General features: G+C 47.8%; 1 protein-coding gene across 14 annotated transcripts in view; it reads right to left on the minus strand.

The window, feature by feature from the left end:
- The window catches only part of LOC129822091 (histone-lysine N-methyltransferase MECOM-like), a 184,540-nt gene that overhangs the window by 100,367 nt on the left and 67,240 nt on the right, over positions 1-16,933 (minus strand). For all 14 annotated transcript variants that reach the window (XM_055880028.1, XM_055880026.1, XM_055880025.1 and 11 more), the window contains exon 2: positions 16,497-16,852. In XM_055880028.1, coding sequence (XP_055736003.1) covers positions 16,497-16,852 — 356 coding nt within the window. The remainder of the gene's footprint in view (positions 1-16,496; positions 16,853-16,933) is intronic.

Consider the following 16,933-nt stretch of genomic DNA (forward strand, 5'->3'; position numbering starts at 1 on the left):
ACCTATAAACTCCCTCTCTGCTCATCTGAGATTAACCATGTGGTGTTAAGGAGCTACACAACAAGTCCGTAAGGAGTTACACTCAAATACTTCCCCAGCTCTCTCTCTCTCTCTCTCTCTGCACACTTTCTCATTAGCAGCATGAAAGCCCGTGGAAGCGCTGTGCCATGCCGCGTGTGGACACGGCCTGTGCTTGAGTGCTTTTTCCGACAACGTTTTTTAAATAAAAAAACGGCAGATTAATTGCAAGGAATTTGATCTCGCTGTAGAACTCTGGGAGTGTTTCTAGTTGCCAAGATAAGGGACACATCAAACGGCCACATGTGTTTGCTTATTTAAAGCCCCGGCAACTGTTATCAGGGCTGGGCAGGACTTAGACTCCACACATCTTGTTGTTTTGCTGTTTTATGCATTTTGTGTTGTTTTTTTGAAGTCGTGAGTGTATTGAGGAGGAGGAGGTGGGGGTGTGGGGAATAGGTAGGGGCAGTCTTGAGGGGGTAATGAGCGTTCGAAGCCCGCATCTAGCCAGCCTCTTGGAGTCCCTGAGATTGGACCCAGGCTAGAAGTTCTGCACTAATATTCACAATATTCCTGCATCTGCTTCGAGGAGCTGGCGACTGAAAACACAGAAAGAGTGGAGCCGTGCCAAACTCCTGTTCTTAACTTCATTCCACCCCTCTCCACCTCTCCTGCTATAGCCCAGGGACTCTCTCTCTCTTTCTCTTTGGACAATTTCTTCAGCTTAAGACAGCTTTTTACAGCTTACAGTAATCGCTGTGCCCTGGTCGGCGTGTGCCTGTGCATGCGCATGCGTGTGCACACCCACTCATTCAAGGGTTTTTCTCGATTTTTACTATTTTACACATTGTAAAATAATAGTGAAAACAACATAACTATGAAATAAAACATATGGAATCATGTAGTAACCAAAAAAAGTGTTAAACTAATCAAATTCCTTCTTAATGCGTTTGAGCCAAACAGTTGTGTCGTGACATGGTAGGGGTGGTAAACAGAACATAGCCCTATTTGGTAAAAGTCCATATTATGGCAAGAACAGCTCAAATAAGCAAAGAGAAATGACAGTCCCTCATTACTTTAAGACATGAAGGTCAGTCACTGCGGAACATTTCAAGAACTTTTAAAGTTTCTTCAAGTGTAGTCGCAAAAACCATCAAGCGCTATGATGAAACTGGCTCTCATGAGGACAGCCACAGGAAAGGAAGACCCAGAGTTACCTCTGCAGCAGAGGATAAGTTTATTAGAGTTAACTGCACCTCAGATTGCAACCCAAATAAATGCTTCACAGAGTTCAAGTAACAGACACATCTCAACATCAACTGTTCAGAGGAGACTGCGTGAATCAGGCCTTCAAGGTCGAGTTGCTGCAAAGAAACCATTATTAAAGGACACCAATAATAAGAAGAGACTTGCTTGGGCCAAGAAACACGAGCAATGGGCATTAGACCGGTGGAAATCTGTCCTTTGGTCTGATGAGTACAAATTTAAGATTTTTGGTTCCAACCGCCGTGTCTTTGTGAGACGCAAAGGTTCCCACCGTGAAGCATGGAGGAGGTGTGATGGTGTGGGGGTGCTTGCTGGTGACACTGTCTGTGATTCATTTAGAATTCAAGGCACACTTAACCAGCATGGCTACCACAGCATTCTGCAGCGATACGCCATCCCATCTGGTTTGCGCTTAGTGGGAGTATCATTTGTTTTTGAACAGGACAATGACCCAACACACCTCCAGGCGGTTTAAGGGCTATTTGACCAAGAAGGAGAGTGATGGAGTGCTCCATCAGATGACTTGGCCTTCACAATCACCCGACCTCAACCCAATTGAGACGGTTTGGGATGAGTTGGACCGCAGAGTGAAGGAAAAGCAGCCAACAAGTGCTCAGCGTATGTGGGAACTCCTTCAAGACTGTTGGAAAAGCATTCCTCATGAAGCTGGTTGAGAGAATGCCAAGTGTGCAAAGCTGTCATCAAGGCAAAGAGTGGCTACTTTCAAAAATCTGAAAACTTAAATATATTTTGATTTCTTTAACTTCTTTGGTTACTACATGATTCCATATGTGATATTTCCTAGTTTCAGTTTAAGTTTAATGTGTTATTTCATAGTTTTAGTTTCTACAATGTAGAAAAAAGTAAAAATTAAGAGTAGGTGTGTCCAAACTTTTGACTGGTACTGTATGCGTGCTAGGGCCTCGTGTGTGTAAGGCCAGCCCCAGCGAACATGTGTGTGTCCACACTCTCTATATGCTCTTCCATAGGCTTCCATGTAGCCTCATAGTCTCCTACTACTGTACATGATGCTGTGGGACAGAGACATCACTGGCTCAGAGGTGTCCCCTCCCACTCCTTTTTATGAGCCTAATCACACTTATGCCATTTGTCTGGGTGGTGAGGGAGGGAGAGAGGGCTGGATTGAGGGGTTGTGTATCAGGGGCAGGCATCCGTGGCGCTCCGCCGGCCGCTGTAGCAGCCACCGCTGATTGTTTCCCTGACGACAGAATGCATCATATCCCCAAAAAACGGATTGAGCTGTCGGCCGGAAAATCCCTTTGTAGCCTTACTGTCAGAGATCATCATAAATAACCATGACATCAGAGCGCTCTTATCTATGGGCCGCCTGCTCGTGATCGATGGCATGGCTACCGCAGTGTAAATAGCTTCTAATGCCCCCATCTTCCCCTTCAAATAGGCCCCCGTTATTTATGACGGCCGTTTGGGTTACCAGTCCGGGCGGTGGACACGATTTATTTTCTTCTTATGGTTGCTTTTGAGACCGGACCAGAGAGATGGGGTAGAGGGGAGGGGGAGTGATGGGGGGTGTTAACCGCCTCCTCCTTTCTACACTGCCCTTCCTTCCTAACCAACTGCTGAGGGAGGGGAGGCTCATCACCAGAGAGGGGGGGTTGGGGAGTGGACCTGGGTGCACCTCGCCCCGCCCTGTGGTAACGACTGGACATCCGTTACCCTGATGACAGTGAGAGTGGCAGGCCTATTTGCACGGCCGGCGGCGTGGAGTGACGGATTGGACAGGGGAGGCGGTTGGAGGCGGCAGGAGAGGTGACAGGCAGAATTTCCATTTAGGTGAAAAATCTGGCTAACGTGGCTAACCTGTCTGTTGTGTGGAGAGACTGAGGTCCACAGGCCCCGGATCCAGCCTGCCACTGCTGCAGTAGGTTGAGGCTGCAGCAGGATGAGGCTCCAACAGGCCTGGCCCGTGAGGAGAGTCTGAGGTACACAGGGCCCAGAACCCAGCACAACCCAGACAACCACACACAGTAGACTAGAGCTACACCAAGTACAACCTGTTTGCCACAGCCCTGGCCATAGAAATATAATTTCTAGAGCAGACATTCTCATTCAAGTCAATGTTCTGTGATGTGCAGACCGGCAGCCATATCGAGTGTTCCCATGAGTGGTTCAATCAAATTGCTGTGGTCTGAGAGGCTTTCTTGCCTCTAGTAATTCTATTTCTATGGCCTAACAACCACACACAGTCCCCCGACTGCTACCACTACCGACCACAAATCTCCCCCATTACCTTCTACAACCCAGAATAACCACAATCTTTCCCAGACACTTGGTCTTAACAAGGCTGTTCCCTGCCAGTGTATTCATGGCCATGCACAGTCTCTACTCTCTACTCATTATATTAGCAGACTCCACAGACTTCCCACACTGAGGGCTCTGTGGCTCGACTACAACACAGACACACTACTGCTGGTGGATTATGGGAAAAATCCACATTGGTGCACAGCCGCTTGGCAGTGGAACGATCTTTCATAGACAGTGGAATAACACACATGACGGTGTCTCATATTCATCATTTAACACAAACACGGCGCTATACGCTAAATAAGCAAGGTTCCCGGGAAAGGTTTTACACTAAGAGGCCGAGAGTATGGATGAGAGCGCCATTCCAGTAGGGTGGAAAGATAGACAGCTGGGCAGCTGCAGAGAGACGCACCAGTCAGAAGTGTGAGAAAAGTGTTACTTTGCAGAGAGCGAAAACCCAGGGGTTTCTGTGAGAACGGCCCAGGAATGTTCATCCTCACGCCTCATTGACGTTCTCATCGCACAGGCACCGCGGAGATGGGACACCCACACCAGATTTACGGCGGAGTCAGAAGCTTCACAACAGCATCCCAACATGGTCCCCCTGGGGCCTGGGGCCTGGGGCCTGGGGCCTGGGGCGGTTGTAATGTCTTGATCTGTGTCCGAAAGAAAACAGTCGTCCCTAACTGGCTGGCGCTGAGGTGGACACGTGGAAGAACTGAGGTAAGATGGAGGTTGGATGGAGGATGGGGAAATGGGGTGTGGGAGGCCACTTTTGGTGAGGGCAAGCCTGAAATGTTTTTTTCAGTTTGCACCTAGCTTTATTCATTTTGTTTTGTCTGAGGTAAAATAGTGGCCTCTGTTTGCATGAAGAGGAACATCATGAGAGAGGGCTGGTCTGGGACACTGAACTGCTGTCTGTTTCTATAGTTTCTTGAAGTGAAAGTAGGGCGGGTGGTAAAGAATAGGAATCTGTTAGATTATTGGAAGAACCACTGGGCATAGACGTCAGTTCATTTATTTATATTTGGTTGAGTTGTCAACTAACGTGAATTCAACGTGAAATCAACAAAACATTTCACCGTGTAATTGGATTGAGGTTAAAAGTTGTGTGAAAGTTGGTTAGAAGTTTGCAAATCCAATTACGTTTCCACACGTTGATTCAATGTCATCACATAGATTTATGGTGGTTGAAATGATGTGAAACAAAGTTTTTTCCCAGTGGGGAGGGCCAAAACGTAGGCACTTTACAGGAGGTAGTCATGGCAATGCTCTCAATTTCTCTCCCTCTTTCTTTTTCTTGCTATGATCTTCTTCCTTCTGTTTGTCAAATCTCTTGGACTATCCTTTTCTACCTCTTAACCTCCCACCCCCCCACTCCCTCTCTCTCCTTATGGTTTGGCCTGCCCTCCCACAGCCCCTCTCGGCAGCATCGCTCATAAACCTCAGCGCTCTCAAAGGGAGAAGACCTGTATCTGGCTTGCCCAAAGAAACCCACAAAGGCCTTTTTGTCCCCTGCAGGAACTGGTAGTGGTTCAGGAAGTGTAGGCCGGTCCAGCAGTACACCAGCCGTGCCAGGCGGTGGGGTGATTTATGGCTCCGTGTCCTGGGGAGCAGTTGGACCCTGTTCCGCTGTCACTCAGGGCCAGAGAGGAGTGTGAATGAGAGGGTCCCCATGGCTCTAAAGAGATTACAATGCCTGCCATAATGTGTCTTGGAGGGGAAAGGAAGCGACCATAAAAATGGGCAGAAGAAAATGAGGGAACAGTCAGAGGCGAGAGAGAGAGAGAAGAGAGATCCCACAGCTCTGCCCTCTGTCCTTTAATTTTTTTGTTTTGGCTGATGACAAAGTGTAATCGGCAAAGAAATTGATTTCCGTGAGACTGTCTCTCATCCCTGTGGAAGATGCTAACTCGTTAGGACTTGACAGGCCTGTGCCAGGACCGGGAGACAACAATTAAGTTCGTTGGATGTGTCAGAAATGGCTGCTGAGTTTTAGTCCGGGGGAGAAATCCTTTCTGACGGATTGGTGCTGACAAAGCAGGCCAATGGGTGAGAGTGGCGTAGCCTCCCCGAGCGCCTGTGCGGCCGAGGAACCATCGGGCTCCATTAACCCTTATCTGGGAGTCCTGAGAAACAAAGTCCCACTCAGAATACCTGCTGGAGTCTGGAAAATCCTATTATGGGACTGCACGGGGACACTTAAGAACGTTGCCTTCAAAGCGCAGGGGAATCTGTCTCCCAGTCAGTGCATGTCCCTTTTCTTCCTCCCAATCTCTCACTGACAATAGACACGTACATCCTTTAACTCGCTCATTGTTTCATTCACTCTGACATTCTCTCTCTCTCACTCTATTGCTCTATTATTCTAGCTCTCTCGTTCTTTCTCTCTCTCTCCTTTATCCCTCTTACTCTCTCTCTCGTTCACTCTCTTTTACTCTTCTCTCAACTCAATCATTGTTGCTTTCTCCCTCTCATTCGCCACCTCTCATTTCTCTCACATTCTCGCTCTACCTTCTCATAATCCTGTTGTTACTTTCTCTTCCTTTCTCTGTATACCCTCTCTCTCTCCCTCCCTCTCTCTCTCTCTCTCTCTCTCTCTCTCTCTCTCTCTCCCTCTCTCTCTCTCTCTCTCTCTCTCTCTCTCTCTCTCTCTCTCCCTCATACCCTCTCCCAGTTGGAGGAGAAACTTTATCTGTCCCACTTTGTCCGCGGATGAGTGGGCTGCATTTATGTGTGGATTGCAGGGTGACTGCCATGTCTAGCCTCAGTCACTTACCTCACACAGAAGTTTAGGAAAGAGTAACGCAAAACACATGAAGATACTCTGGCCGTCTAATCCAATAAGAGTTGGCTTTTTATTACTTCATTTATTTCTTTAAACAATGAACAATGTTGGATATGAAAAAGATACCGATGTAACAAAGTTAAAATAACATTCCTGAAGTTGATCTGAATGTAAACAAATAGCAAATATAGCTTGGCACAAATGAAACCTGATTCACAGCATATGTACAGTACAGCGCCATATGTTTTTGCTGAGATGATTTCTAAGAAAAGCACAACTATGAAATAAGGTAGTGTTTATTTCAGATCTGACTGGATGATCCCAACGCTTCCACACTCACTCAAACACAGCTGCATGGATCCACATGTGTTAATGGGATCAATGTGTAACGGTAAGAGATAGGCCCTGAGTTCTTCTTGATCAAGTTATGTGGTCACTGGTAAGGATAAACTCAGGGCACTAATAATATGGTATGGGTCAGAACTGGGTTCAAATACATGAGTATTTGACTATTTGGTATTTAAAATACTTTTTCTGTGAATTTGAGTATATTCAAATACACAGCCCAAAACAATTTGAATTGTTATTTGTAAAATCAAAACAGTCTACCAAATTGTACTTGACAGTATTTTCAAATACTTATTTGAACTCAGGCCTGGTATGGGTATATGTCAATATCAAGTTTTGGGTGTTAGTCTTAAGCGATAGCTCTTAGGTGTGCCACAGGGTACCGTATCAATACCCCTTGTTTTTCTCTCTCTCTCTCTATGGAGTCTACAACGACTCTCAGAACCCAGGCCACATAAGAGGTGAGGGTAAGCTCACAAATATTGACTTTTCAATAACTTAGACACGCAATGGCTATCATATGGCTCAAATTAAAGCATTATGCCATAATGGCCTACTGTAAGGGTTAGGACCTCATTACAGCCATCGGGCCTCTGCTTCCTCTCCACGGTGGCAGCTCTCCCGTTGGATCTGCTCCACCGTAATTGGAGGAGCAATATGGAGTAATTGGAAGAGGACTATGGTGTTGCTCTGTGTCAGGGTCTGAATATGCTGGCCTGTGCTTTAGCTCTTAACCTGGTAATGAGCTCTCAAACCAGACCCCCACACCCATTAGCCTTTGAACTGGGACAAGGGAGAGAGGGAGCGAGTGAGACGCACACACATTTCCAAAACTGACATGGTCACATTACACGCTCCCACACACACACAAACTCATAAAACACACAGGAACGAGCTACTAGGAGAAAATGACACACACACACATGCATACACACACAAACACACACACACACACACACACACACACACACACACACACACGCATGCACGCACAAACACACAAACACTGCTAGGAGAATTCTAGGACACAATAACCATGTAAGAGAGCCTAAAAGTCCTGCCTGGCTATGCCTGGAGTGCCTGTATTTCTCTCTGTTTCTCCCTCTATGCTCTGTTTCTCTCTCTCTCACACACAAACTCTCTCTCTCTCAATCTCCCCCCTCTTTCTCTTTCTCTCCCACCAGGAGACCATTTGGAAACAATCAGCAGTGTGTTTAAAGGGAGCCCCTAGATAAGGTAACTGTGAGCTGGGTGGACGTATCCCCGCACATAGAATTCATCACCTCGGCTTCCTGTGCACCCATTTAAGGGTCTCCTCGTTTTCACTCTGTCTGGGGGACTGTGTGTGTGAACGTGGGTTTTTGCGATTAAGGTGTGTGTTTCTGAGTGAGAGTACATGTACTGTATGTGTGTGACAGAGAGAGAGGGTAGTGCACACTGGAGAAAGGGTTGATGTATAGAGACAAAGTGGAGTCGCAATTCAACGGCTCAGACACAAGACTCATGTGGCAGGGTCTACAGACAATCACGGACTACAAAAAGAAAACCAGTCACGTCACGGATACCGACGTCTTGCTTCCAGACAAACGAAACACCTTCTTTGCCCGCTTTAAGGATAATACTGTGCCACCGAGGCAGCCCGCTACCAAGGACTGTGGGCTCTCCTTCTCCGTGGCCGACGTGAGTAAGACATTTAACGTGTTAACTCTCACAAGACTGCCAGCCCAGACGGCATCTCAAGCCATGTCCTCAGAGCATGCGCAGACCAGCTGACTGGTGTGTTTACGGACATATTCAATCTCTCCCTATCCCAGTCTGCTGTCCCCACATGTTTCAAGATGGCCACCATTGTTCCTGTACCCAAGAAAGCTAAGGTAACGGAACTAAATGACTATCGCCCAGTAGCACTCACTTCTGTCATCATGAAGTGCTTTGATAGACTAGTCAAGGATCATATCACCTCCACCATACCTGACACCGTAGACCCACTACGATTTGCATACTGCCCCAACAGGTCCACAGGCGATGCAATTGCCATCACACTGCACACTGCCCTATCCCATCTGGACAAGAGGAAAACCTATGTAAGAATGCTGTTCATTGACTACAGCTCAGCATTCAACACCATAGAGGAAACCGTCCAAGCTCCTCATTAAGCTTGAGGCCCTAAGTCTCAACCCCGCCCTGTGTAACTGGATCCTGGATTTTCTGACGGGCAACACCCAAGTGGTGAAGGTAGGAAACAACATCTCCACCCCGCTGATCCTCAACACTGGGGCCCCACAATGGTGTGTGCTCAGCCCTCTCCTGTACTCCCTGTTCCCCCATGACTGCGTGGCCATGCACACCTCTAACTCAATCATCAAGTTTGCAGACGACACTACAGGTATAGGCTTGATTACCAACAACAACGAGACAGCCTACAGGGAGGAGGTGAGGGCCCTCGGAGTATAGTGTCAGAAAAACAACCTCTCACTCAACGTCAACAAAACAAAGGAGATGATCGTGGACTTCAGGAAACAGCAGAGGGAGCACCTCCCTATCCACATCGACAGGACAGCAGCGAAAGTGGAAAGTTTTAAGTTCCTCGGCGTACACATCACGGACAAACTGAAATGGTCCACCCACACAGACAGTGTGGTGAAGAAGGCGCAACAGTGCCTCTTCAACCTCAGGAGGCTGAAGAAATTTGGCTTGTCACCTAAAACCCACACAAACTTTTACAGATGCACAGATGCTCTCCAGACGGTGGTGCGGTCTGCACAATGCATAACCGGGGGCAACTACCTGTCCTCCAGGACATCTACAGCACCCGATGTCACAGGAAGGCCAAAAAGATCACCAAGGACAACAACCACCCGAGCCACTGCCTGTTCACCCTGCTTCCACCCAGAAGGCGAGGTCAGTACAGGTGCATCAAAGCTGGTACCGAGAGACTGAAATACAGCTTCTATCTCAAGGCTATCAGACTGTTAAACAGCCATCACTAACACAGAGAGGCTGCTGCCAACATACAGACTTGAAATCACCCTTTAATAAATGGATCACTAGTCACTTTAATAATGCCACTTTAAGAATGTTTACATATCTTACATTACTCATCTCATATGTATATACTGTCTTTTATACCCGCCCCGCACCATCCACACCCTCCTTCACCTGGCATCTTGCCTATGATGCTCGGTCATTGCTCATCCATATATTTATATGTATATATTCTTATTCCATTCCTTAACTTAGATTTGTGTGTATTAGGTAGTTGTTGTGGAATTGTTAGATTACATGTTGGATATTGCTGCACTGTCGGAACTAGAAGCACAAGCATTTTGCTACACTCGCAATAACTTCTGCTAACCATGTGTATGTGACCTATAACATTTGATTTGATTTGATTTAATGCTAGGGGAGACAGCGAAGACAGTTAGAGGGAGGTGTGTGATCTTAAAGACCCTTATACAGATGTGCCATCACATCCTATCTGAGCAGAGACATACTCAGAGTGCAAAAACAGCTGGTGAGAATAGACGTAATAAAGCATGTCTTATAGCATGTCTTACAAGGCAGTATTACCATTTATACTAAGTTCCTAAGATACAAGCTAAAGGCACCTGTTTTTAGAATCAACCAAAGGAGATTGGTTGTACCTATACAGACACGACATAGACAAACGAATAGACAGACATAGGTCATTGTGTTTGACTTTAGCTCTGTGCATTTCCTTTGGCCTTCCTATAGGATATGTTGCACTGCCTAGTATGGGGCACCTGGTGTGCAGACACTTGTCTGGCCTGAGTGGGCTGTTCAGAAGTTAGCTTTAATGGAGTGCCCCCCCCCCCAAACTTCCTCCCTCCCCCTCTCTATTGTAGCCTTTCTACCAGGTGAACACCACCCCCCCCCCCCCCACCCCACCCCCGCCCCGCCACCCAAACACGTCACCCTATTCTCCAGAGATCTAATAAGGTCTGTGACCCCTGACACTGTGACCCCTCAGGCTACCCGTCCCGCACCATCCACACTCTCCTTCACCTGGCATTGTTGTCGTGGGTCTACCTTCCTCTGGCTGGGCAACTGATGGCTTTGTCCTGCTGCAATTCACTCTGACCCTGTTCAATTAGTTAACCTAGCTTCCCCTCCCTGCTGAGATACCACAGCCAGACAGAGAGAGGGAGAGAGAGGGGAGGAGAGGAGGAGAAGGAGGGAGGAGAGGGCTAGGAAGAGACGGGGGAAATCGTTAATTTGTAAAGTTATTTTTTTCTCTTGGACTAAAAGAGAGAAGAGTGGCCTAGAGACAAGACTGTTGGAATGCGCGCTCGGTGCTCTCGTGGAGTGGAATTCTCTCTCTCTTTCTCTTTCTGTCTCTCCCTTTTGAATGTGGCTTGCCTTTCCTCGCTCCTCTCACACGAGATTAGAATGTCAATAATAACAGTCCTCTCCCCCCAAGCTACCCTTCCACCACCACCAAACACGACAGATTAGACCAAAGAAAGGGATTACTAATCAAATGAGAGGGAGTGAGAAAGACCCCCGACCTCTCTTTATTTGTCTTTTTGTTTTGAATAGACACCATCTCTCCAAGACAATCGACCTCCAGTCACATTGGAGGGAAGCTCATCGCCCCGAAAGGGGGCAGAGTGGACAATGGAATGCATGCAGATGCAGACACACGCACACACGCACACAAACTGTAAACACACACACACCCCACAGGGCCTGTTTAAGAAGATGGAGCACACTCCAAGTAAACGGGGAAGGGTGCTGTGTGGCCCCCACCTGTAGCAGAGGCAGAGCTGGAGCTGGTGGATAGGTGGAGAATGCAGGGATGGAGGATGTTGGTAATATGTTCTGCCTGGAAGAGGCTGAAGCTAGGACTTGGACTGTGGACTGCGGCAGGGTCTGGAGATGGGGCTGGAGCTGGGGCTGAGGCACTGAAGCTGGGGCTGAATTAGCGCTGTAAGCTGATTAGGGTGGCTGGGCACAGCTCTATTTCCCCCAACAGTAAACGGGTTGATGGAGGTGGAGGGGGGGGGGGGGTTGAGGAAGGTCCCTATACGCAGAGGGCCACAGTCACAGTCATGCTGCAGGCTGCACTGGAACAATGGAGCCCCCTTCCCTTACTAACTCACTCAGCGCACAAACACACGCATGCACACACACACACGTACACGGACACACACACACACCCTTCCTAAGACCAGGAAATAGAGCCAGGTTTCATTTGCAAGCTTAACTCTCATTACAATTAGGTGTCTGTGGGATAACGAGGCCTCCTTAAATAATATTTGTGCTCAGTAGCAGTGTTCATGTTCAACCTCAACATCCAGGCTCTGAGAGGGATGGGGGGATGGAGGGATGGAAGGACAGAGGGATGGATGGAGGGAGGAATATATTGATGGATGGAAGGACAGAGGGATGGATGGAGGCTGTTAGGTCACCATTGACTCCAGTACACTGGCTTCTGGATTGTGACACGACATTCTGCCTCTCCCTACACGCCACCACAGATTTCAATTCATTTTTTTGTCCACCTTACAATTCATTAACGCTATAGGCGGCAACGATCATTGAAACTCGGAACGCATCTTATAACTGTAAACACGACGACATAAGTTAGCAATCATTTAGTGGGAGTAGTAAGGGAAGTTGAAAATGTGCTGTAATGATTTCACTGCTGTTGAATTAAGACTACGACAATACACTGATACTTTGTTTTCAGATCGTTCCCAAGGCCAGGCCACCTTACTTGGAATTTGTAAGTACTTGTGTGTGTGAGAGAGAGTCTCAGAGTCTGTGTTCATTGAAAGCTGGTGAATGACAGAGAGGTTTATCCCTCCCCAGTGGCTGCAGGCTCTCTACGCTGCAGTGTGGGTTCATCTCTGGGACAGTCAAAGAGACTGGGGCCAGCGGATTAACGGTCCCTTTGGGTGGGAGTGAGACTCTTTTGGCTTCTTTCTCCCCCGGTGACAGAGGTGACAGGCCGTCGGAGACACGGGACAGACGGACAGTTAGGAGACATCTGCATTCATTCAAGACAACGGCTTATGCGCACAGAAAAAACACGCCCTCTCCGGCCCGCCCCTCTCCTCCTGAACCCAACCTGCCTAAAGCTCTACCTCCCTCCCTTCTCTCCTCCTGAACCCAACCTGCCTAAAGCTCTACCTCCCTCCCTTCTCTCCTCCTGAACCCAACCTGCCTAAAGCTCTACCTCCCTGCCTTCTCTCCTCCTGAGCCTAACCTGCCTAAAGCTCTACCTCCCTCCCTTCTCTCCTCCTGAGCCTAACCTGCCTAAAGCTCTACCTCCCTCCCTTTTCTCCTCCTGAACCTAACCTGCCTAAAGCTCTACCTCCCTGCCTTCTCTCCTCCTGAGCCGAACCTGCCTAAAGCTCTACCTCCCTCCCGCCCTCCTTAGTCGTGTCTGGCTGCCGGTCTTGATGTGGTATCTGAATGACAACCAGCAGAGAGGCTCCACGCACCTCCTCCCCTCCTTACTGTGCCCTGTGCTGGATAGCAGGCCCAGACCAGACCAGCCCACCTAATCCTCGACTCCCCATTCACCCAGCACTTCTAATCTCCACCACACCACCCACCCTCCTCCCACCCCCCACTCAAGAGATGCACAAAGGCCCTGAGCCCCCCCCCCCCCCCCCCCCCCCCCCCCAAACCCCCCCTGCCCCGCCCAGTGTGATGAACCGGACCCGTAAACCGTGGGCCAGTGTGATGAAGCGGGAGGCAGTGGGTGAACCCCAGTGAAAACTCATTGAGTTGGAGGATAACTCTTTCTCTCGCTGGGCCGTCTCTCTCATTGTTGCTGGTGGGGTGAGCTGAGGAGGACGAACACAAACAGTGTTTGAATTTCAATGTGCCCCATGGCTCAAGAAAAGAAAGGCGAATATGGACTAGTTGTGAGTATCCAGGGGAAAAGGATCACCGCGTGAAAAAGTAACTTTCAATTGCTTTGGGAAAAGTATGTCCCTCATCCTATTATTGTTCCCATATAATACAGACACAATTTATTTGACAATAATATCTGCGATCTACTTCTATAATATCGGCATTACATACATTATAGCTATACTTATGTATTTTCAATCTATCAGTGATAAACCTGATCAAATCCAACAGTAATACAGAAAAATAACTTTCCAATGTCATAGGGAGGCAACACATGCTGATCCGTGGGCTGTCAGACAACAGGTTAGTTAGTTTTGTCTTTCCACTAATAGATCAACCCTTGATAACACCCTCACCCTTCACCCCTCACCTCTCCCCTGCTGTTTCCACTAAATGGTGCTTGTTCCAGTCCTCGGCTGAGCAGGTCTTGAGTCGACTTTTGTGAGATCTCATTGAGGAGGGAAAGACGATGGAAGCTTGCTGCTGGTTCTAATGAAGACTACCAGGTCAAATACAAATAAACCCTTTCTTCTTTTCTTTCTTTCTTCGGAACATTGCTCTCTAAAACTCTCTCTCTTTATTTTTTCTTCTCTCGTGTCCTCTAGCTGTTATTATTTTGACATCCAGAAGAAGCCTGTATACAGTACAAAAACACACTCTCCATTTTGTTTGAAATGAAACATTGTAAAACAAGCAGAGTTAATTTTTTTAAAGAGGAAAATATCGTAAAGCTCATGTGAACAAGGTATATATCCGTCGTGCAACCACATGGAAAAGTATACAACGCATGCATGAGAGCACACACACACACACACACACACACACACATACACACACACACACACACACACACACACACACACACACACACACACACACACACACACACACACACACACACACACACACACACACACACACACACACACACACACCTGGTCTGACCGGTTGGGCTTGTTGTGCCCTCAGTGAAAAGCAGGAGAACCTCCAGCCCTCACAACCACATTGGCTGTCTTTTATTTACTGAAGCTATCTTACCCATTACTCCCCATTCCTGTAATCATAAAGCATCTCTGCTATAACTCACTATATTCCTTTATGAATAATGCCCAAATTTATGGTGATGGCGTGGAGCACTGGCCTCCCTGGTGACAAACTTCCCCCGGTCTGTCATGGGCCCGGGCGGTGGGCGCTCACAGCCCTCCATCACTCGCTCAAGATGGGCGCTACCGCTTTATCGCTCCCTGGTCGGTGACATCACCCCGGCACGCCGCGCAGAATTGATGATGAAAGCAAACAGATCTATCTTAACTCACATTTACCAAATCAATTTTTTTTTTACAGACCCTCTTGCTTATTGGCATATTGACGGTTTGCGTGCGGCGATGGAGCGAGGCTTTCTATGGAGGGGGACTTAACGGCATTTACCATATTTAATGCAGGGATGTCATCACTGAATATCCGTTCTGAATAATGTGGCATTTCATCATAAATTCTTTACAACTTATTTACTTAATGGAAAGAGTTATGGGCCGCTGTCAGTGAAGTAATTAAACATAATGATACAGTGCTGCCTCCTCGGTCATCCCATATTTTCTCCCATAATCCTCAGCTCCTTTTAAATACATATTATTCAAGCTCCCCATAAATTACCAGGGGATTAAAATTCATGAAACCTTTTTCCTTTATTTCCTTCCCTGGGAAAAAAAGAAAAAGCCCGAGAGCTTGTTCAACCAGCCGTAAATCTCTCTCTGGGAGAGATAGATACTTTTAAAATAATATTCAAACCCAATGTTAGTGAAATATAAAAAATATAAAAAATCAAAGAGGGAGAGAGAGAGGATTTCATTTCACTATTAGGGCAATTGATGTGCTGAGTCTCATGGTAGCAGTAAATAATGAACAAAAAGTTGCTGCTTGGAACAGAAACGTACCGCGGGAGTGAATCCATTTATTGGTCTTGTCGGAACCAAACCCACTCAGTTAGACCTGATGGTCGATGATGCAAGTCTAACCATGACCACCGTTCCACCATCCAAACCAAATCCAAAACCAAACTATTTATATAGACCAGATATGATATTCTACAAACACTGAGGAGTCAACTAGTGTAAAATTGGGCTTAAGGGTTGGGAGACTTCTGTAGGTTAACATAGTTTACCAGTGTTAGATAATCTTTTTTATTTTGTCTACACCCTTGATTTTGTTAATCAAAAAGGCATTGATGCTATCTAGTGTTTGATCGTTTGATTGGTAGTTAGTTAGTTAACCAGTAGATAGTCATGCATGGTGTTGCTAGTGCTGTCTTACAGAAGGACAAAGACTTCTGAGTGTTTTCGCAGGAGTAGGAGGTGTCTCATCCCGAAATGAGAGGAGAGGATCTGTTTAGGGGGGGATCTCAATTAGACTGATACCCTTATGATCTCGACCTTCTCCCCCCTCCCCTCCCCTCCACCCCCTATCCCCCTGCGTAAAACGAGACATGGGCTGACACAGACAGAGGCTGCACCTGACTTCCTAACCTCTGACCTTGTACTGTAACCCTTGCCTTCGATTGTGTGCGCGGCCTGGCCAATATTGTGATTGGCTGATGGCCGCTGTAGGTCTTTAACTGGGCCTAAAGACAGGATTTATAGCTTTTCATTTTAATTGAGTTAAGAGCATAGAGAGCAGACCGCAGAGGGGCTGTCTGGGGGATGCTCTCTGTTACCCCTTTGGACTGGGCTGAGGTGAGATCACCTCACATCACTCAGCAACAAACGCCACTTAAATCCCAGAGACCAACATAGAGGCAGACAAAGTTAACAGAAGAACCAAGAACCGCTCTCCTCCCTCCATCCCTCCCTCCCTCCATAACAGAGAATAGAGAGAAGAGAATCCCCTGTTCAGCAAGTGTTTCTCCTACCTCCCAGCCTTGGGTGGGGTCTCTCAGGCACGCCCGCTGCTCGCCCACGTATGGTCCGAAGCGCTCGCCCACATCCAGCGTCCTCCGTGCCCAGATGCCCAGGACGCCACCGACACCGGGGACGCCCGACTGGCGCAGCTGGAAGTCAAGGGGAACGGGCAGCTCGTCCTGGGGCATGTAGAGGGCAGAGTGGAAGGGGGACGGTTCCAGGGGAGACGCGTCATCGTCAGCGGAGAAGCCAGGGGAGGGGTGGTCCTCTGCTGGGGGGTCCGAGGATGGTGCCGCGAGGTATCCGTCCGACACACACACATCATCCATGACATCAGAGGGGTAGAGGACAAAGTCCTCACCATTACCTGAAGGAGAAAGGGAGAGAGAGAGAGAGAGAGAGAGAGAGAGAGAGAGAGAGAGAACTTGAGGCTCTAGCATTTCTACCT

This window comes from Salvelinus fontinalis, chromosome 24 (genome assembly GCF_029448725.1).
Source record: "Salvelinus fontinalis isolate EN_2023a chromosome 24, ASM2944872v1, whole genome shotgun sequence".
NCBI classification, from domain to species: Eukaryota; Metazoa; Chordata; class Actinopteri; order Salmoniformes; family Salmonidae; genus Salvelinus; species Salvelinus fontinalis.